The 22620-nt window shown below is 31.7% G+C and overlaps 1 protein-coding gene across 3 annotated transcripts; it reads right to left on the bottom strand.

The window, feature by feature from the left end:
• Window positions 1-2184: 2184 nt before the first annotated feature.
• Window positions 2185-22402, bottom strand: LOC105336594 (VWFA and cache domain-containing protein 1). Of its 3 annotated transcripts, none has more exons than XM_066086318.1 (24): window positions 22050-22401; window positions 21246-21414; window positions 20994-21056; window positions 19236-19391; window positions 17627-17835; window positions 14947-15091; window positions 14507-14714; window positions 13357-13479; window positions 12531-12610; window positions 12150-12282; window positions 11726-12002; window positions 11395-11506; window positions 10602-10776; window positions 9315-9451; window positions 8805-8980; window positions 8339-8446; window positions 8114-8230; window positions 7833-7926; window positions 6064-6159; window positions 5251-5391; window positions 4870-4973; window positions 4022-4147; window positions 3695-3810; window positions 2185-3184 (listed from the first exon to the last, which is right to left on the bottom strand). In XM_066086318.1, exons 2-24 carry the CDS (start codon window positions 21381-21383, stop codon window positions 2892-2894), a joined length of 3327 nt encoding a protein of 1108 aa, XP_065942390.1. In that variant the 5' UTR covers window positions 21384-21414; window positions 22050-22401; the 3' UTR covers window positions 2185-2891. The 3 variants fall into 3 exon arrangements, with proteins under 3 accessions (XP_065942390.1, XP_065942391.1, XP_065942392.1); XM_066086319.1 differs by having other exon boundaries at window positions 21246-21391; XM_066086320.1 differs by lacking the exon at window positions 20994-21056 and having other exon boundaries at window positions 22050-22402.
• Between the last annotated feature and the right edge of the window lie 218 nt (window positions 22403-22620).

Raw genomic sequence — 22620 nt, 5'->3', positions numbered from 1 at the left:
AACTCAATTCACGACTGTGACCTTAAAAACTGATGCTTTATCTTTATATGTGTAGCTCGGTTTTTTATGTTTACATTTTTCTCAAAGATTGCACTAAGCGATCTGGGATAGTGTCCTAGTTATTATTTCCCTTCCTTTTTCTGCTGTTAACAAGCATCAATGCGTTTAGTCTCGTTCAACCAGACGCTCAGCTGACTCTGTATAGCAGCTCGTCGGAGATTTACGGACAGAGCCGAGCGTGCGGTTAAAATAGATTAAAACACTTCGGATGTAGATATGTTTCGTCTGACTCTCCATTTCTTTGTTGATTTAAATCACAATCAAGGCAAATCAATGAAGTCCAAAACCTTTATATACATCTGTACGCAGCTGATAACTTGTGTTTGTTCTTGTTTCAGATTATTTGTACTGAACTAAGATACATTTACACAATACTTACGACTGTACTGGGCAAAATTATATTGGAATATGTATCAGCGAAATTTTTAATTCGGTATATCATCACAGAGTACTGTAGACGTACTTTTGTCCGCGTGGTATTAATTTACGCTATGAACGCGGGCACAAATTTTCCGCGGAATTTTTTCCCAGTGTAATTAAAGTGCATTTTGGAATGAAATTTTAAAATTGCATTACATGAATAAGGATAATTGGAAGTTACTACATTCTATACATGTAACACTTGCATATACGTATATCGTTTTTATCTATGCAAACTGTCAAACAAATTTGTATTGAGAATTCACTTAATAAATAATTTAATCTCCTAAAGATTTGAATTTTCTGTAAATTTACTTGCATGGAATTTAAACTTCTCCCAGCTTGAGATAACAGCACGTGTCAGACGACAAATAGCCCCAAGCGGGTGTGTCTTTCAATGACCCAATTAACTACACGCTAAGACCCGTGTTTTTACTGCAATTTTTAGATCCCTTTGTGCTGTGACTTTTAAGTGATAAAACTGATCAACTCATAATTTAAACTACATGTGAACCCATAAATTGACAGTTACTATTAATTAAAGATGTGGTGTTTCACAAGACGATTTTAGCCAGCATCAAGATGTAACTACCGACCAGTGCACAACCGATAATTACTGTTCACAGTGTGAACAGTTCTTACAATCTAAGTCCAAAGTTGGACAAATTCTAGGTAATGAAAATCGCTCAGAACCAAATTTAATAATTATTCAAATGATTTTTTTTCATTCAAATAATCCGCGTAAATTTTTACCCGCAGATTAAATTGATATTGTGATTCCGCGGAATTATGACCCCGTGGAAAAAAATACCTCTACAGTATTTAAAAAAGGCTAACAGAACACATGGTACATGTATATCGGTTAACCTTACTTATACCCGATTTAAATTGCTATTGAGAAGCATTCACAATTGCAACTTTAGGACCCAGTTTTTTAACAGAATGGTTACATGTTAAAATATTTCTCTGAATTCCAGAAGCAGCCGCAAATTAATAGTATCTTACTCTTGCATATAACCTTTCGATGATACCATATCATAAGTAGGTCTGGCTTAACTAAATGTGTTAACTAATGAAAAACGAGATGTTTTCAAGAGTCAAACACTTTCGACATTTGTCGTATAACAATAAAAATGTTTAAATGTAGAGTTCTTCAATCAGCTACATGTAAAATATTTAAAATGTTACATGAAAGTCACATACATTGTCAGAAAATGAAATAAGGTAGTGGGGAATCATCGGAATGCATTGTAAACAATGTCGAAAAAAGAAGTATTTAGAATAGTTATCAAAAAATTAGCTTTTTGCCAGTTTAGAAATTATATTGATAATATATCTTGATTTTTCAGCGTGTAGAAAGAAATCGCATTTCAATTGCATTTCAATTGTTTCCTCTTTGTTCCTCTTTTCTACTATATAAACCAGTATTTATCAAACAGAAAACACAGGATTAATATCTGCCATATAGTCAACTGAATGGTAACTGAATGGTCTGGAAAGGTGACTGTATGGCAGAGCTATGAAATTCAGTCAGAGTTTAGTACCCTTTCAGTCACCTGTCAGTTGACTGAATGGTACAGCTTCATTCTGTAAAAATAATGAAAACTGTCATGCAATTATGTACATTTATATTGCAAGATTAACTATAAACAAAAGAATGTAAACAAAAACACATTAATGGAAGTTAAATATAGATTTCTACATAAATATATCTATCATTACAGGAAACTGTTATAAAAGTAGAGAAACATACACATCATAAATACACAATGTACTCACAAAAAGTTCAAGTTATATTATTTGAAACAAAAATACAAATAAAATGAATAGTTTAAATAATTAATCAATATTTAGACATACATATCGCAATTTTGTGTCTCACATTACCCATGCAATGTAGATGTTTGCATATATCTGTGTAAAAGGTAGGAAAAAACACAAAAAATCAAGACACATGATTGTCATTTAATTAAAAATCCACATTTCCGATGAAATGTCGTAGTATGTTGTCTTCAATACACAGAGGCTACTTTTTGATTTTAAATCATTTTAAACAATAAACATTAAGGGACCTGAGCCGGTATTATTTTTCCATCCAAAAGCGTATAACATACTTTTGTAGTATGGTGAAAAAATTTTTGTAATTGGTTTCATGAAGTTCTCGTCTGCATGTACAACCATCTTAATCACGTTATATCAATTTTCAATACGTAATATCAACTTTGATGGGGATGGGGTTGCCCCTTATTTGAAGATCACCCCAAAAAGTCCAGTAACCAAGACATTGTTATGAAGTTGAAGCCAAACACAATTGAAATAAAATGTTATTGCACAACGGATTCCCTTGATTTGTTGCATTGAAAGCAAACTGAATATTTTAAAGAATTTAAAACCCAAGTCTACTCTAAATATTAGCTTGTGTTAGTGTTAATACTCTCTTCTGAATGAGCACTCAATTCCGCAACATAGTAATTTGGCATTGTGTTGTAGTCCTCCTTGTCTTTACATTTTTGGTTGTCGTAAGTTGGGTCAAGGTATGTGTCATCTGTTCCTCTATTTCGTTGTTTTCGTATGATGAGAACTATGACGATGATGAAAACTAAGACAAAAAGCCCTGCACCTACGGATACCCCAATATAAAGCCCTGGTGGGGGTGGGGGTGGAGTACTATTGCACTCAGATCCACAACATTTTCCACTGCACTCTGCAAATATTATATCAAAAGACGTTTTAAATATATCATTTTACTACTGAATTAGTACGAAGGATATGACCATTTGTCACATGTTTGATCTAGAAAGACAACAATATAGAACTTTTCCTATTATTTTTAGCATTTAGTTTATATAACTTCAAATACACGGTTACATGTACTGTCAATTTTGTAAATATATGAATTAAGTCAAAAATAAGTATTTTAAAGCGTAAAGCCTACTTTTGAATATCTTAGTATTGTACGGTAAAATGTAGTAGAAATATTTTTTCTTGGAAATTAAAACTTTAGTTTGTTAAACTGGTAGGTTTTTTTAAACTCCTCAAATATCGGATATTTCTTACCACCTTACTTTCCAGGTCTAAAGATTTTTCAAATTATTTTTTTTCAAATTTAAATAACATTCAGGCTCTTTGTTTTGAAAATTATTTATTCTACTAACTACCTTATTAACATTTACGTAATTTTATATCTGTATACATAATAGGAAAAGGGTTATACCATCCTTTAGACATTGTTGGTAGGGGCATAACTCCTTCAGGTCACAGAATCCGTCGACCAGGTTCCCGTGTGTATCACTCGTACACCAGGAGCAGCCTGATGTACGGAAACATTCTCTGGCAAACATAGAGACATGTAACCTTCAATCATAGTACATTTACTACCGACCTAATAATTACCAAAAAACACACACGGAAACAAAAAAAAATAAACTGTTTAAATAAGACAATACTTGTAGAAGAATAGAGAATACCACAAATACAAACAAATGAAATTAAAACCCTAATCCGTACGATGACATTTAATGTTCCACTTATGGATGCTGACCTTTCTGTTTTCCGACATGCACAGTTGGTTGGAAAGCACGTTGGTAGATTTGAGACCATATCTTCTTCAGGTGTACTAACTGACCTCAAGGTTGGTAACTGGGAGTTACAGGGGACAAAACCACCCCTGTGATAATTAAAATCTACATCATTCTCCAAAAATGCGTCAATATCAGGAAATATGTTTGCATATTTGTTTATGCTAAATTTGTGTCTGCATTCTGCTACTCATAATTGCACATAAATTACACAACGCAAGCGTCAAATGGGCCGCAAAAAATATAATTGTTGTATGAATCATTGGTTGTTTACATAAAACGCACACCACAACGAAGAAAATAACGAGTTGGTTTTACTCATTTTTATGGTAAATTTTAATATACTTGCAGCAACTTGTTTTGAACTTTAACATTTTACAATTACATGTATCATAAAGAATCGAGTTTGTTACTGTAAGCATTTATAACGGTAATTGTATGATCATTGCCATAGTATGAAGTGATGGAGAACACATTGATTTGTACATTACTCTAAAACAAAGTTCAACTCATCATTTCTCTCATGAAGATTATGTAAATCAAACCATTTTGGGTTTTTTGTTTCATTGTATTGAATGAAAACTTAATGCATTAGACTAAGGTTATATGATTTCAAGGGACTATATGATAGATTAGAAATGGGTTAGTACAAATTTTCCAGTCAATTCAAATTTTCATTTCTGTTATATTTTTGCGATATTAATTCTATTAAGAAAGAACTATCCCGCAGAAACGCAGTAACAATATTTAAACGTATATCAAATAACGGACCGCCTTCCGGCGGCCCTTAATAATATAGGACGATACATACATGTTTTCATATTGATTTTTACATTCGTTAAACGATAGATCCGTGTAACAGAGGCAGGTACACTGTCCAGCGCCACACTCTACTGAGCTTGGATCTCTAGAATACTGTATGAAAAAGATTCCTTATTTATGTAAATACAAGAGAGTACAAATTAAACTGATCTGACAAATTCCTAGGTATCAAAATTAAATTATCTCAATGGGTTCCTTATGGTATATGAACCTTCATTTAAATTACTTAAAAACAAATACGCGTTTTCCTGCTTCTTTAATTGCGTAAATGCGAGCTTCATCGATGGTTTCAAGTTAAAAGATACATATATTTACTTCTCGTAATTATTTGGGAGTGTTTTCTCAAAGTTAACGTGATCTGAAGATGTACCTCTACATTACAGCATTTGTCGTCATCGTTTTGGCGTTTCTGTTTTAGTATTAGGAACACGTTGGAGCCAGATACAGGACGAAGCTGGTATCCTTCTTCTGAATCAACTATCCCATTCAACTCGGTGACTCCTAGTTTTACCTGTTACATATTACATGCTAAATAATTCTCTATTTATCCACATATATGTGGGGGGTTTTATTTTCCGTATATGTATATTATTTTGAATACTAATTTTAATTAATCTTTCTGATATTCGACATGGATCTTTTATCAGGTTTGTCTATTTTAGCAACATTGAATTCAATATCTTAACTTTCACATTGCATATAACTTTTGATTTTACTTAGCCATGGAACACTGTACTTATCAAAAAGCATCTTTAGCCAACAAATTGCAAATAGTTACCTAATCGCTAGTCTAACACATCTCATCCTAAAATTTCCAAAGAGAATTGATATTGAAAAGATAGGTGACCAAATATAATTGCATTTATTTAAAAGGGATTAAACGGAGATGCAATGAATTCCTATTATGTAATTTTCAATTTTGTGAACTTCTCTTAATCTTTTAGCTTTATATAAAATCCACCACTCTCTTAACTGAAAAACTATTTTTATATTTTAAAGATAAAAACAAATGAATTATTTATGCTCTAACATGTAGATAAACTTACTAAATACCAAACTTAGATTATAAATTTGGGGAAACGACACAATATATATGGTATTGCTGACCAGCACTAAAACTAGTCATGAAACTATCAACCTTTTTAAAATGTAGTACTGCTTGTCATATTAAAGTTTTTCTTACCCTGTAAGTGAACTGTTCCTTTTTGTTCCCCGTGTCTCTACACGGCTGTTTGTACATTATTCCTTTCTTTATTAGAGAACGAGAAATCCTTCCCTCCTGTTGAACAATGGTCAATTTTCAATATTTTGCTTACATCTACTGTACCATTTAATGCAATTGCTGATGATTCCAATAATAATTTTCTCCAAACGCCACATTGGCTTGTTTTTACAAAACGTATCGCGTTTGCAAATTTTTAAATCAAGAATAGCATTCTAAAGTGTGTTATCAATAAGAGAAGGTCAGCATGCATTACGATGGTTGATTTATTAATAATTAATGCATTAAAGGAGCATGGTCACAATTTGGGTCAAGTTCTATTTGTTATGTTTTTTTATATTTACAATGCTTTAGGGATGCATTTCTAATGATCAAATGAAATTTGAGAGTCAGTCGGTAAGTTAAAAAGAAGATACAGAGCTCACAATTTAACACATCCATTTTATGTACAAAATTAGAAAAAAAAATTCAACATTCAAAATGTAAACAAATGCTAGGTTTACATAGCAAAGAATTAGAACTCCGAAACTTGCTTAAATTTCAACGAATGGCACTCAAATTTTGGTTGCCTATTGAATATGCTTTACTGAAGCTTTACAAACATTAAGATTGGAAAAATAATTTTGGCCCAAAATCGTGATCATGCTCCTTTAAGCCAAGATAGTAGTCGATGTGTAGTTTTTAATCCCCAACCGGTTGTTAATTAAATAAAAAGAATTTTCTGTATAATTACAATCGGGTTCGTTATCGGGTTGGTCTGTTGATCCGGGGTACAGAAGACGGTAAGAATGATATTCTGCATAACAGTGCATTGTTTTCATAAATTTCTACAAACCGGTAGGGGACGTGTATTGCTTATGCAATACTCTCAGAATGCTTGTTTTTCTTATCAATGTCTTTGCTTTTCATGTACATCTCCTTTTTTTAGTCATAGAGCTTTTTAAAAGAGCAGCATTTGTTTCAAATAATTCAAAATATTTTCGTCAAGTTAAAGTATTATGAATAAGGGGGAACTGTAGAAAATATCTATGTCGGTAGAACGTATTATATTTAACTTCACTTAAGCATGCCGGGATGGCGATAGCTTTAACAATACAAAAGCTCATTCACGTAAACGAAAGCTGTCAGCGTTTTATTTTATCAACCTAATGTATAATAGTTCACCTTTAAGCTACAAAATTTTAATTCTGACATTTTGTTTTGCAGATATAAACGTCAATAAATTTAAATGAAGTATTATTTTGTCAGGAAGAAAAAAACTTAAATGTATTCAAAATGCTATCGCATAACATTCTTTGAAAGATCCATTAAAATGCATTTTATTATATCCTCATAACCTCTTTGCTCTTTGTTTACTTGTTTTTGTGCATACCAATTATTTAGCTTTCGCCTCATCCACTTTCTATCTTTAAGAATAACATTGCTCGATTTTAAAGGTTATTCCTTGAACTTTACAAAAGCTTGATTTTTTTTTTACATATTTGATTTAGAATAATTTTCTGCTTGTTAATTTGTAGAATTTCTATTATGAGAAAGGATAGAAGAAAAATATTTGTAGATAAAAAGATTAAGGGAAAATCTTTATAACAAGGCTCAAATTGAATAAAAGACTATTTTTTAAACATTGATTGAAATTGAAATCGCTTAGGATAATATAATATTTTTAGATATTGAGACAAGTAAGTTGGTAAAATCCCTCGTTGACGTATGGTAATTGTGTATGTCCTTACCAGATAGGCGATGTGAACCTGCCCCTTTAAGGATTTTGTTTCTATGAAATGTGGGTGCATAACAAGGAACCCACTGTTGTCTATCACAATACAACTAAAGGTGAGAGAAAGAAAGAGACGGATATTGATATAACACAAAGAAAGAAAATGTCAATCTTTCAATTAAAAACAATACAAACTTTGCTTTGTTATATATACATAGAATCTTAGGTATAATCCATATTATTCTTTTACATAGCAAAAAAAACTGACAATATTTCAGAGGAACATAAAATTCTTACTTGTAGCTAGTCTTGTTTGCACAAATGGGATATTTATCTTCAAGCAGTTGATTAAAATAATATATTGAAAGGTCGGTACCTAAAATTGCTTCAATCTTCCTTTCATGTGTTGCACCTCTGTAACAATACATGACAGAAACATGGTAATCCTTAAATAGAACTGTTGGATTATTTTTAAGTTGATATCGTGATTCTATAAGCATTCTTGATTTATCACTTCTTCACCTTGTAGATACTGTCTTTGTTAGAGAAATAACCTTCCCCGCACCCCAAGCGTCTTCATACGGGGCCGACACAACATTAAGTAACTTCTGTGCAACTGTTCGATGATACCTTGTTAACAAAATTATTAACTTTATAACAATTGTCCCTGTAAGAGGATTTTAATTGTTTTATATTATTTACGTAAAAATATATGTAAGAAACACCTTTATACTCTTGATAATGCCTTTGCATAAATAAAGCAAATCCAACAATATAAAAACATTCTTGAAAAAAAAATTCCACACCAATCTAGTAACCCATTAAGAGGAAAATATTGCATACATATAACCTCAAAATGAATTCCATTCTAACATCAGTCGATGGACAGTTGTTTCCACTTACAATTACACTCCGTACCTGACTTTTAATTTCATATTTAGAGATTATAAATAAATCTCTCTTTAACCTGAACTTAGAAGACACCTACCACGGTCTAAGCTTGTAATCGTAGTCATCCGTTAGTCGTATCCCTGGGTAATTTCTCATCACGCCGTTTTGAGTCGCAACGTAACGCCACACAAGATACGGAGCCTCCTTCCTTGAAATCGTCGTCCAGAATTTTTCTATTGGGTAAGTTAACCGTATGGATTTCACTGCTGATGCCTGTGAAATTACTTAAACGTTTAATATAAGAAAGTGTATCTAAATAATAATGACGTCTTATAAAGTTAATGTTTTTATTTATACGTGAGTACTAATAACTGGCTTTTTAAAGGTATTACATGTAATCCCGAAATATGATATCAACCCAACGCATCTATATTCATTTTATTTCAACAAAAAGGTATGCTAAATGATTGCTAACATTTACTATCTTCAACACTAATCATAAGTGTTCTCACATAGATCAATTATATATATATATATATATATATATATATATATATATATATATATATATATATATATATATATATATATATATATGGTGTTTTACTTTTAGTCCTGGGTTCGTGAAAATATCTCCAGACAAGTAGTCCTTATACTGTTTTACTCTGACTTCTGTTTCCTTGACTCCAGTGTATGAATACGCCTCAGTGAAAGCGTCTGGTGTTAGCTTTACCGTACATTTTGCTGTTGGATGCATTGTACATATAATAGGGTTAAAAGTATAAGATCAACAAAATACAAACTCGTTTAATACGAACACGGTTATAGCGAATTCTCGGATATAGCGAAGTTATTTTAAGTCCCCGGTAAAATTCTTAACAAATCTTTGCTTATTTTTACGGTTATAACCAATTAGGATTAGCGAATTTATGGACATAGCCAACTGATTTCGAGTCCCTATAGGCGAATAATAACGAAATATATTTACATTCTACTGTGTTTTTCCATTAAATTCCGTGATGTTTAAATGCCTCTAAATGCAACACCTATTCACTGCGTATGAATTTACGAGTAATTTACATAAGTACTTCTCAAACAGTGATTTATATGTTATCAGTTAAAAAATGTATTTCATGAATGTTGTCAAAACACCATGTTTTTTAATTATTCAACAAAAAAGTGGACTTTATTGTTAAAAGCAACATTTCAAGAGTTATTTATCATGGATTATATTTTCATGCTCGTCGATCTTATCTCAACAGTCTATGTGAAAACCAGTTTAAACCGGTTTTACAAAACAGCTGTTCTTGCTGTTACTTATTCACTCCCTCCGTGATCTGCACTTTATATCCATTTATTTAAATAAACAATTGATTTCTTCAGTAAGGGAATGTAAATATAAGCATTAAATGATTTATTTTTGACGTCGTCGTGTCAATAACTGCCGTCAGGTGAGCAGACACAATTATCATAACGCGATAACGCGCGTTATTCAATTTGTCTGCTCACCTGACGGCAGTTATTGACACGACGACGTCAAAAATAAATCAATTAATGCTATATTAATACCTTTATAACGAATTTCTTTACAGATAAAAAAAGTGAGCACTACCATTTCACAAAATAGTTTGATTGAACATATTTTCATATATTTTTATCAATTCACAATCCAGTTTTTAAATGTATCTAAGTAATGTATTTTTATTTTAAGCCTCAATTAGCAAAAAATATAGTCTGGTGAAAGAAAATTTGTATATATTGAATTCATTATAGATATTTTAATGGATTCGTTATACGGATATAACGAATTACGGATATATCGAAGTAATCCCATAAGTCCTTAGGACTTCGCTTTAACTGAGTTTTACTACATTCTTTGTGATTTTTAACACACCTTGAGTTGCATATCTATTAAAGTGTCTGCAGAATGGAGCCGGCCACTGGTTCAAATCCCATCGATGATAGAGGAAGTCTCCAGACGAGGGCTGAGGTGTAAAATCTATATCCGCCACGGTGTTGTTTTGTTCCACCACAATGCACAGAGAAAGATTGCTTCCTGGAGCAACAATCTGCAAAAAAAATATGTACATGTATATGTTGTACTTATTAAGATACATTACCGATCAGACCCAAAATAACACAAAGGAAACCCCAAGTAAACCCTGGTTTTATCTTCTGATTTACTCTGGGTTTACTCCGGATTTACTAGAGTGGACCCAAAGTAAACCAAGAGGAAAACCAAAGTTAAACGAAAGTGAACACAGAAAGTAAACCCCAATCAGAAGTATAACCATTGAAAGCAAACGCAACATGTATATTCGTTATATACAAGGGGCAAGAATTACAAGCAGTAAGATGGTAAGATAAAATACATGTCTGCTTCATTCTTCAGTGCGTACAGTTGACCCCAAATGCAATTCTTAAGTAAACCCATTGTAAACCGAAAGTAAACCCCAAGTGGACCCAAATTTTCCAAAATTGGCCCAGAGTAAACCCATAAACCCAAAGTAACCCAGAAAATAAAACCTGGGTTAAGTTGGGGTTTACTCTGGTATTTGGTTGGGTCTGACCGGTACTGTATTGACCAAAGCTCTTTGACAGTAGAATCAAGTGGACCAAAATTAAAACGTGTGTGTGGGGGGGGGGGGGGTGTTTGTTTGTTTGTTTATAAGAGTGTTTTTTCTTACCGGGGTCCAATAGTAAACAGCTTTAAGAGTTATTTTGGTGCTGCCGTCCAAGTATTTTTCACCTCTGCCTTCTATGATTGATGTTACTAAGTTTTTCTGACCTTTTGAACTTCTGTGAAATCATAACATACTTATGTAATTTACCAATTATTTCTGGTTAAAGATTGAAGAGAGGTCAATTTTTTTGTTGTATAAATTTTGAAAATTGGTCATTAATTAAATTAAATAATATCAAAATTCTCCTTTTTCCTTTTTGTTGATAAAGAAAAGGCAAGTTGCATATATTTAAGTTCTCTAACAATTCTGAAGACTCTTTTATAATAATACTTTCTTTTTCATGGAGTCGATGATTTGGAACACATCACCAGAAGTTTCAAAATTGTAGATGTTGTTGATGTCCTGGTCCGTTGCTTTGACGTCACGAGGGTCAGGGAGAAGGGGGTGAACTATTGTTCGTTCATCGCCATCAATGATAAATGCATAAGACAACTCCTCTTGTTTGATATATAAAATCTCTGCAACCAGTTCGCTTAGTAAGATATCCGCGCACACAACTCCAGAAAAAGCATTGTTAATTGCAAAAGGCAGACAACCCGTGATGATTTTTTCTGTGCAATTAATAAAAAGTACAGCTTTATTTAAACCTCAAGACCTCACTTTTTATTTTTAATTGCTTTGCATTTTTCATCGATGTAGTTAGTCATTGAATTTTCGGTTTGAAAAAAAGATGCAAGCTTAAGTATGGCAAATATTACCGTTGGTGAAAAAATCTTTGTAAGGCTGTGTATAGGTGGGATGCGTTGAAACGGGTACGCTGAAATAATCATAGTAGGTTCCCATTGCCTCACGGAGAGATTTCAGGTTCTCAGGAAAAACTGGTTTCCCGATCTAAGAATGAATCCAGGCGTTTAAAACTAGTAATTGACGGTACAAACGTCAAAGGCTATTCAGAGTTCGTTAAATGTAATAAAGTTTTCCCCTTTTGTATTTGTTGCCAATATCAATACTAGAATACTGCATAAACATCCATACACAAGTGATTGAAGACTGTCTGCTTAACCCCTGCCTAACTGAAAGTCGTCTTAACAGTTTAACTTGAAGAAATAGTGCTTGTGTTTTACTCAATCACATTTTACCTTCACATATCCATAAGAGTTATTGTTCATTTTCTGTTCAGCCATATTTTTTAACAGTTCCCTTTCAGCAATACCCATTTCTACAAACAACGTAAATTGACAAAAACAAATTAAAAAATTAGAGCGTTAGATGCTTATCTGTTTATATTTACATCACCCAGTGTCTTTGTCTGTGATACATGTAACACTACGTATCGATTTTGCACTATATAACCCATAATACAAATGACGCCAAATTGAGGCGCCGGCGGGGTTTGCTTATTTATAGTTAAAGATTTAATTGTACGATTTAAAATTATATAAATATAAGTAATAAGGAATCATTCTTTGAATATTATGAGGTGATATTTTCGGCCGGGGCGTGATCAAATCTATCATAAAGCCCTTCGGGCTTTATTGGATTTGATCACGCCCCGACCAAAATGATCACCCCATAATACTCAAAGAATGATTCCTTATTCCTTATTAAAATGAGCTAAGAATCAGTGTAAAGATCTACTGTATTGAATGATTACCTTAGTTAAAAAAAAAAATTTAAACAAGGTATTGAGATTCATTACCGAAAAAATTTTCAAGGAAGGTGTATCCAGACAACTTTACACTTATGGCTATAATCATAGAATGTAATCATTATCAAAACAATTACAATACACTCACATGAAGTGTTTTACCACAATATGTCTAACCATTTGCCACTAAAATATCATTAACCTGTGTCCTTCTTTACTTAGGATAGTTTTGACGATTTGTTTTGTTGGGTTTTTTTTTGCATTTACTCTCTTACCATTACCAGCGGACATGTGTAAAGTCTGCATGTAAGATTTACCTGTACCAATGCCAAACGTGTGGATAACGACCCGGTTTTGTAGCGCCTCGTTTTCATCTCGTATAGTTTCCAGGGGGCTTCCTTTTATATTTTCCCCGCCAGTCAAAAACAATAGAATCTGATCTGTAAAAATGTCATACATGTAAACTATCTTTTTCTTCCCCTGCATTCCTGCATCAATATGAAATAGATACATTTTCCTATTATTTTAAGAGATATTTAAAACTTATTAATAAGGTTTAATAAAGTTTATTAACATTAAACTTTGCATGACAATTTATCGAGTTTTACTGAACTTTACTAAACGACTGATAAACAAGTTGTTCAACTTATATTGATTTCGTTTGTTGGCATGTATGCTAAAGTTGGTGGTCATTAATGTAGGGGGAAGCCGGAGTGTTCCAAAATAATACACTTGCTTAAGCAGGCAACCGCTAAACCCTTTCACAAACAACCACTATAATCATATCGTGTTTTTGATATATCTCCAAAATTGTTTTAAAACCATTTTCGAAAAGAAAGATTTGCATCAAAATAAATAAGTGATATTCTGTTATTTATTTAATGAACTTAACGTTTTTACTAACAAGGGAACTCTCCGATTTTATCTGATTTTATCTGCTACGAGGGTCAATAAAATAAATACGAATACGTTTGCAATAGCTATTTTACTCACCGTCATACTATAACTAAATCTGGTAGATATTATTCAGCAATAGTTTCAACCATTTTGAAACCACAAAAATTCATATATTTCTTTATTTTTAAGATTCTATATGGAATCTAATCCAGCAAAAATTCATGTCAACAATAAACAATATGTTGTCGATAGTAATATATCCTTTTATAAATTAGATTTTAAACTTAATATAACTGAAACTCAAAATTACATATTGTCATGACACACAAATAATGACAAAATAGATTGTTTGTTGAATAGAAATTAGTAACTAAAGACAGATAGTACTCTTTAAAGTTGACTATAAAGTTGACAACACGGCATTAGAATAATAAATGTTGGTGCCCAGATCAATCTGTAAGTTTTTACTTATAAAAATTTTATGGTATAGAACCACATTGTCTTCGTATTTTTGATTGACCCTGCTACATAAAGATCAAAGTAGATGCTCAGTTTCAAGCATGCACTCACCTCGACTGTTTCTCTCCACACTTGAGTTTGCTTTGAAATACATAAACGCTTTACGCAGTGCAGCGTCAAAGTCTGCACCACCGTCTCCACTTTGTGATGACAGAAAATCTTTGAATTTCTTTTTAGTGGTGCTGGTAGCAGGAACAAGTTGATTTTCATAGCATCCGTCCAAGGTTTTAGCTTCGTCATTGAAAACAACCACTCCAAACTGTTCAGAGATAAACATTCACACTAGCACTTAGTCAGTTGAAACATTAGTAAGATGCTTCACAAAACTATATTTATTAGAGAAGCAGCATTTAATTATAAATTTAAAGATTCCATTTTATATTTGTTTATTGAACTTGTGATGTTATCATCAAATCAAACATTCTCCTGTCTTTTATAAATTTTATATTGATAATAAAAATAAGACTTCTTTATCAATAGTTAAAACCCACATTATCCTTGACGCTCAGTGTTTCCATAACTGTTAGAACGGCCCGTCTAGCTTCATTGAGTTTTTCTCCTCTCATGGAATTAGAGATGTCTAAAGCTACAACGACGTCCCGAGGAACGGCAGTTGTGGTGGACACATAGAAGGGTCTATAAAATACAGTAGTTACCAGTAAAAACCTTGAAGGTATTCTGTATTAATTAATTAATTAAAATTATTTAAATAATTAATCTGACCCCTAAGATAGTCAGAAGTCTATATTCTTTGTTTCCTGCCTTTTATTTTCTTACTTTCTCTTTGCATTCACCTTTTTATTACTCTATCTTAATGTTAAGAAATTTAAAAGCATCAAGGTTGAATTAATCCGTTAAGAAAAAAAATGTTAAATGCAAATAAATAGTAACTAAAAATTAAAGTTTATATCAGGGGTTTGTGAAAAAAAATTTAATATCAATGAATTTAATACATAAAATCATTTGTTGTTGTTTTTCGAAAAAAATACAAAATGGGTTTTCTTTTTTTTTTGTGGATTTAAGCGTAAACATTATGTTCTTTTGTCAGATTTAGAAAAAAAAATCAGATTTAGAAGAAAAGACAACATTCTTCCACCGGATTTATTTTCATTCCTAATTTTTATGGATACAGAGAGACAAATTCCTTTCCACACATGTACATTCTACATGATAAATACAGAAATTTTACATGACTAATATTTTGGACGTAGCCATGTAGCCATTTATTTCTCGCTGAAACATCTTATAACTCTCAACGTTTTGCCATAACACATACATTTAACTTATATTACCCGAGCATATCAGTAGTTAAAATGAGAATTGATGTTTGTGATTTGGCTTATCATAGATTGCAATTTTGTTTTGCCTGTGTGTACTGGACTGTACCAGTTATCGGCTAAGATCAGTTATCGGCTAAACTGAGGGTTCGGGTTTATAGCATGTACCTATCCGAGATTTTTTAATTCGGTCGTCTAATTCGAATAAAGTAAAGTAAGTTTGCTTGAAAACTTTCTTGAATATGTTTTAAACATGAGCTTTAACGATCACTGTTTACCGCTGATTTACATCTTTGCACTTTCAGCTGTGGGGAAAGTGACGTAATAAGTTAAAAACAGAATATGACCTCTTTGTGTTACGTTATTATATCCCTTCTTTGATTTGACATATAATATCAATGCATATAAAATTTCCAAACAAAACGAATATATAACAGATTGATAAATAAGAAGTTCACCATTTAAAGTATGTCAAGTCTTTTTCAAATATATCAAGAAATAAGGAAACACGAAAAGAAAACGTAAAATTATAGCCGATAACTGGTACAGCGCCAGTATATTTACTGTTGTGCCTTGTGTATAAAAAGTTTATACTTTTTAAATTGATCGAAAAAGTAAACATTTTTTATTATTTAATATATTCAGTCTGATGAGAGGATTCCCAGTTTCTTGTTTTATTGGTCTGTTTATTGACATAGGATCCTTTTTTAAATCAAATTGGCTTCAATACATTTTTAAAAAACAGGACTTATGCTGCAATTAACTAAATTACTCTCTCCAAATTTGAACTGCCTGGTTTAAAGACCATCAATTTTGCTTAGCATACGAAATGACAAAATGCATACATAGAAAAATATCGACTGATTTAAACGCGTTCTTTTGAAATTGAGATATCTGTACGTATGTAATAGTGCAAATAATTGTTGAATAAACCGGTGTTGAAATTTCTAAAGCTTTCTTCGGTTGTTTTTCAATCCTTGTGTACAAAGCATTCTCAGACTTGCACAATATTACCTTAATTGTCGAACACCACAGAGAATTTAGGTAACCCTAAATTACCTGATTTTGACGTAGCGAAAATCTTGTTCATTTAAGCAATTCAATTTTTTTTCGCCTTTTTCTGGATTTCGTGTACCTCTTTCAAACAATCATTTTAATGAATAAATATTAAACCTAGAGGGGGATGTCAAGTAATCTTGTGAATTGATGACCAAAACCAAATTTCTTGTACATGTATTAGCTTGCTTCTGTGCACTGGATTTAAAAAAGCATTACTCTGCATCTGTGTGCACAATATGCTTGCAAAACGAATGTAGAATCTTATATATATATTGATTTCTTTTAATATTGACGACAGTTATTTTGGTCAGATATTGGTATAAATAAATCAGCTCTAGATTTATTTTTAATTGTTCCACCTGTGCACATGTGCAGGACAGCCGGACATCCCCATAATTAAAACATGTTAATGATTAACATGGTGTTTCCTATTTTACTCGACCTGACATTTGGTACGATTAATAATGCACAATAAATAGGAGAGCACGACAAACAAAGGCCTTCTTGTTGCTCTGAGTACAAAGAGAGGTCCCATAAATAGTTTCTAACGACAATTTTGCAATTTTTAAACTAGTTTTTTGCAAATTTGCCTAAAACGTTTTATTTGTAATTTTAAAAAGTGTTGTCCAAAGCTGAAATGGTATGAATTATCAGTAAGATTGCATTTAATGTAAACTCACAAACTGAAACTCTAAATAAGCAAAAATTTATCAATTTCTTCAAACGTTGTTAAGTTTACTTTTTGTTGATGATGAAACATCAGCATTCATAAATTTTTTTTAAATTGTACTTTCATATTCATTTAACTTGTTATAATTAGCCTTTTCATTCATACCTGAATCTAGGATCATACGTGTCACAATCCGTCAGCTTTGTTGCTGGGTAATTGATAAAAAGACCAGAACCATTTGCAATGTACTGAAATTGTAGATGCTTTACATCGAGATTTAATTTCATGGCCGATAGAACATTATTAGATGGAAATCGGGGATATTTTTGCTCTGCGTAGTCCGGCTTGCTGTAGCAGAAATGATGTTCGGATACCTTAAATAAGAAAGTAAATCGTTGTGAATGCCAATAGTTTACTATTTAAGAAAGTCTGCATCTGACTGATACAAAATGAATAAATGAAAATGTTGATTACCATTACTTGAAGTGAAAAGTCAATTAAAAAGTTTTAGAGAAGCACAGCTAAATAACAAGATAAGTAACAGAGACCTGCAACGGAATTTTACAAATGTTTCATATATAAAACACACTATAACATATCTACATATTCATGTTCCCTATCGGGTCAAATTAAATGACTTTTAAATATGCTTAGCAATATTAAATAAACCTGATACAGAAGCAGTGAAATTCAACACTGTTACTGTGTTCATATCTTTATCTTAGGATATATCAGGCAAAACAGATAAAAATACATGATTAATCTTGTTTTCTGTACCAGTCCATAATGTCTTTAATATACAAGAGAGAGAGAGAGAGAGAGAGAGAGAGAGAGAGAGAGAGAGAGAGAGAGTGATATTATTTTCAAATGTTTTGTAATATTAGAAGGGATTTAAAACTTTGAGATATAGATTAGACAGTGCAATCATTTTTGCTTTCACAGTTGCATGACTGCCCTTTATAATTCTATTGGGACACAACCAAGAAAAGTTTGTCCTGCGTATTGGGTGTGGTTAACACATTCTGCACAATAAAGAATTTATTGAAATAACAACTAATTTATCAAATTATATATATATATATATATATATATATATATATATATATATATATATATATATATATATGTGTGTGTGTGTGTGTGTGTGTGTGTGTGTGTGTGTGTGTGTGTGTTACATGTATATACCCTATCTACCCTATGTGTGTTACAATAAACAAGTTATTTGTCAGTTATGCATTTGAAAGGTTGTTGGGTCTCTTCTTTTTACAGGGACAGCTTTTTTTATTTTTAGAGATATGGAAACATTTTTTTCTTTAAGTTATTGACCCTTAAAAGTTATGGTACCGAATTACCATCTATAACTCCCAAAACTTACAAAGTTATTGCCCTTGTGTAGGAAAAGCTTGTTATCGCTACTCCTTTGAAACCATAAGAGATAGAGACCTGGAACGTTTACCAATGTTTTGGTACACTTAAAGGGTTCTTTCATCTATTCATACCGAAGGGATCTGAGGCCCCTTCTAGTAGTTATCGCCCCTTAATGTTTCTTAATTTTGTTAAAACACCTACAACTTTTGAACCTTACATCGTAGGGCCATCAGACCACTTCAAATTGAAATGTTGACTTTTACAAGTCAATATGACATTGCATATTTTTTTTTTGGTAAATCAACGCAGAGAAAATAATTTGTTAATTATATTGAAACAAAACATACAAAATTATGAGGTGGAAAGACCTCTAATTGTTCAAGAACAATTAGTCTACTAGTTTTACTTGAGTTCTGAAGCGGATGCTTTCCTGGTAATCTCCGTCCACACAACAGTCCTGGGGGACATCAGCAGACGACAACTGGTCCTCCTCTACAGCTTCCTTTAGCTTCTTTAAGGCATTGTCTACTTCAATCATTCGCCTGCCTATTTTACCTGCAATCTTTAAAATAATTAAGGAGGTTGGCACCTAAAATACCAGTAATGTCAATCATCAAAAACATCTTGGATGAGGATGAGGACCTAAAACGTTTATTTATTTTATTTGTGACCTTTGTCACGTGCCATATTTTGAAAAGATGGGGTCCCCAACAGTAATGATATTTTTCCTGAAATTATTGCTTCAATCTGGCAGAGAAATTGATTATTTGAAGAAATCAAACAAATATTCATTGTCTGAACTAATATTCAGTCATAATTTCAATACAGTATGAAATTGAACACATGCAGTGACTTTGTATGTAAGTTGTATGTAAGTTAAAGTTTAAAAACCTTTATTTTACTGATGTCTTCAAATGTCAGTACATAATGAATACAACAGCAAATGTAAAGATTGTTACAAAATTTTTGAGAAATCAAATTTTAACGCAAGTAATTAAAGGGGCATGGTCACGTCACGATTTTAATCAAAAAATACTTTTTCGATTTTAATATTCACAATGTTGCAAATAAGACATTTTAAATAGGCAACTTGAGTGTCATTTGTTGAGTTATAAGTAAGTTACAGAGCTTACAATTCTTTGCTATGTAAACAATGCTTTTGTTTACATTTTGAATGTTGAAGTGAAATTTCCCGTTTTAGACCTAAAATAAATGTGTTAACCGTTAGGAACTGTTTATTTATGCTTACAATGAATAAAAAGATAGACTAATCAGCTTGAAAAAGATTTTTAATGGTAAATTGAACCTATGTAAACAAAAACAGGGCACGAGCCTTGTTTACATGATAAAGAACTTTGAGCCCTGTATCTTGCTTATAACTCAATGACTGACTCTCATATTTCATTTGATCATTAGAAATGCATTCCTGAAGCATTTTAAATAATAAAGCAGAAAAATAAAATTTGACCTAAATCGTGATCATGCCCCTTTAAAATAATAGCATTGCCCACTTTCCAAAACGTTGCATACAAATAGACATGCATTTAATGTCTCATATCAAGGTAAAACAAAAGGGGGTCACATTTCACGAAAAATAGAGATATGACATGAAATAAGCTAATTTTAGGCAAAATTTTAGTTAATTTTTTCTTGGCTTCTATGAAACATAAGCTAAATATGCTTGATTATATCGATAGAAAAAGCAAAATATTGTCCAAACATTTTTCAGAACAACATGAATATATCGTTATACACAAACTACCTGGAAGTTAGGAGACTAAAGTAACAGCACTCTAAAACTTTTGGGTTATAAAATATTTCTCATGAAAACCTGCCGCCACACAATATAGTCCCTTAATAAAACTGTAAATATATAATTTTCTGTAATCAATTTTATATAATATGGTTTTTGGCATTGTAAAATATAAATATACAAATAGAATATGTAAATGATTCCAAATTTTAGATAATCGGTGACGTAAAATAGTTACCCAAAAGTAAAGGAGAGAACCTCATTAAACGAAATAATATTTTCTAATCAATATTACACGAACTATTTTTACGAAATCTCAACTGATAATATTTTCTCTCAATAAATGCTTTTTAATTGTTGATAAGTCAATATATAACGATAAAGAAATGAATACTTTGTGTAGATACTAACTTCATCAACTTGCTTTTCTCCATCAATCTTTGTTTCTTTGTACCCAAGCTTGTTGTACTCGCCCTTATAACAGATGAATTTCCATGAAGAAATACTTCTTTTAAACAATTAAGCATAGTTATCAAAGCATTAATAATCATTATTTTTTGGTGATCTTTCCGTTTATCTTCAAATATCTTCTGTATATAAGCTAAAACGAGTTTACGTATTCATGATTTAGGTAAAGTCTCAAGTTCTCTTTAATTGCTTTACCTGAAGGAATGACCAACCGATGGAGTCTGCCAGTTTATTCAACTCACTGGAAAGAGTGTCACCGTTGAATTCCTGGGCATTCTGTAGAACCGCTAGATTTAGCGCAAACAAACACAGCAACACGAATCGACCTCTCATCGTAAAGCCTGATACATAAACTATCTCTATACTGCAAATATGTAAAGAAAGACGTAATCAACTCTCGGATTTTTAAATTCATTTATATCTTTGAATTTATAGACTTGTTTTATATTTGTATGATTATTTGAACTGTGTTTTATCAAAATAGGTTGTTTTATTGGTGCAGTATCAAGACACATTACTAAGTGAACCCGGAAGTTAGAAATTAAGGACACAGGTTAAAAAACTCAAAGCTGATGAAAATGCTGAGTAAGGAATGTAAAAAAAAAGGAGTTTGTCATTTGTAAAATGTAATGCATAATAAGATTTAAAATGAATAAAATGGTTGTGTCAAAACAATATCAAACAACATAGTATAATTGAGGCTAATGAAAGTTAAGAAATCGTGTATTTTAGTTTCGTAAATACATGATCGAGAAATTTCTTACAACTTACCTGCTTACCTAGTTAGCTTACATACAGTTTGTATGGAAGCTTTTCTTTATATAAAAAGTTATGAGAATGATCGCACATTTTCAAAAATACATGATTTTTTTCCTAATGTATAAAAAGAGCGAAAAATATCAATGACTTTGCATACGATACATTAAAATCCAAAGAAGTTTTATTAAACGACTTGGTCATGATCTAAAAAAAAACTTAACATAAAAAAAGAATGTTTACCTCAAGAGCTCGGCGATCTACATTATTTTTTTCCTTCTTCTATCTAGGGTAACGATTCCGTCAATTGATGTTTCGTGAGTGTATACTTTACCTTACAAATTCGGTGTTTAAATCCCTCGTAACTTGTCAACCGTGCCATAAAAAAATGCCCTATAGCAAAAGACCTAAAGGACTTTCTTCAATATGAACACATGGTTTTTTTTTTACATGTATGACTGAATTTTCGGTTTTAAACCGCCAATACAGTTTTATTTACTTTTCTACGTTATTCAAACAGTTAAATTCAATATTAAATCATAAAACGGTTTCATATTTTAAAAAATCATCACATTAAGCCTGTAAATATGATTGTTTCATTTTAAAATTGAATTAAATAATATAAAACAGCGTCTTTAAATACAATGCAAACCAGTTAAAGCCCTGTATTTTGGTCGTCATTTTAAAACTACATAAATCTTCTCAAAAAGAGAGCTATGTATATTTATAAAAGACAACATTGAAATTTTAAAGTTATTATTAATGATTTCTTTCTTCATTAAACAATACAGCAAACAAATAATAATATGAAGTA

Source organism: Magallana gigas, chromosome 5 (genome assembly GCF_963853765.1).
Source record: "Magallana gigas chromosome 5, xbMagGiga1.1, whole genome shotgun sequence".
Lineage (NCBI taxonomy): Eukaryota > Metazoa > Mollusca > Bivalvia > Ostreida > Ostreidae > Magallana > Magallana gigas.
The sequence above is the reverse complement of the archived record's forward strand: the minus strand, read 5'-3'. Positions and strand labels throughout refer to the sequence as shown.

What these genes read in the sequence shown, in the direction of transcription:
- LOC105336594 (XM_066086318.1), bottom strand. Translation starts at nt 21,383, where the DNA reads ATGAGAGGTCGATTCGTGTTGCTGTGTTTGTTTGCGCTAAATCTAGCG. An exon ending in ACGTATGATCCTAGATTCAG is followed by an intron (nt 15,092 to 17,626) that starts GTATGAATGAAA and finishes TGTATTTTATAG; the next exon opens with ACCCTTCTATGTGTCCACCA. An exon ending in AAAAATCAATATGAAAACAT is followed by an intron (nt 4,148 to 4,869) that starts GTATGTATCGTC and finishes TAATTATCACAG; the next exon opens with GGGTGGTTTTGTCCCCTGTA.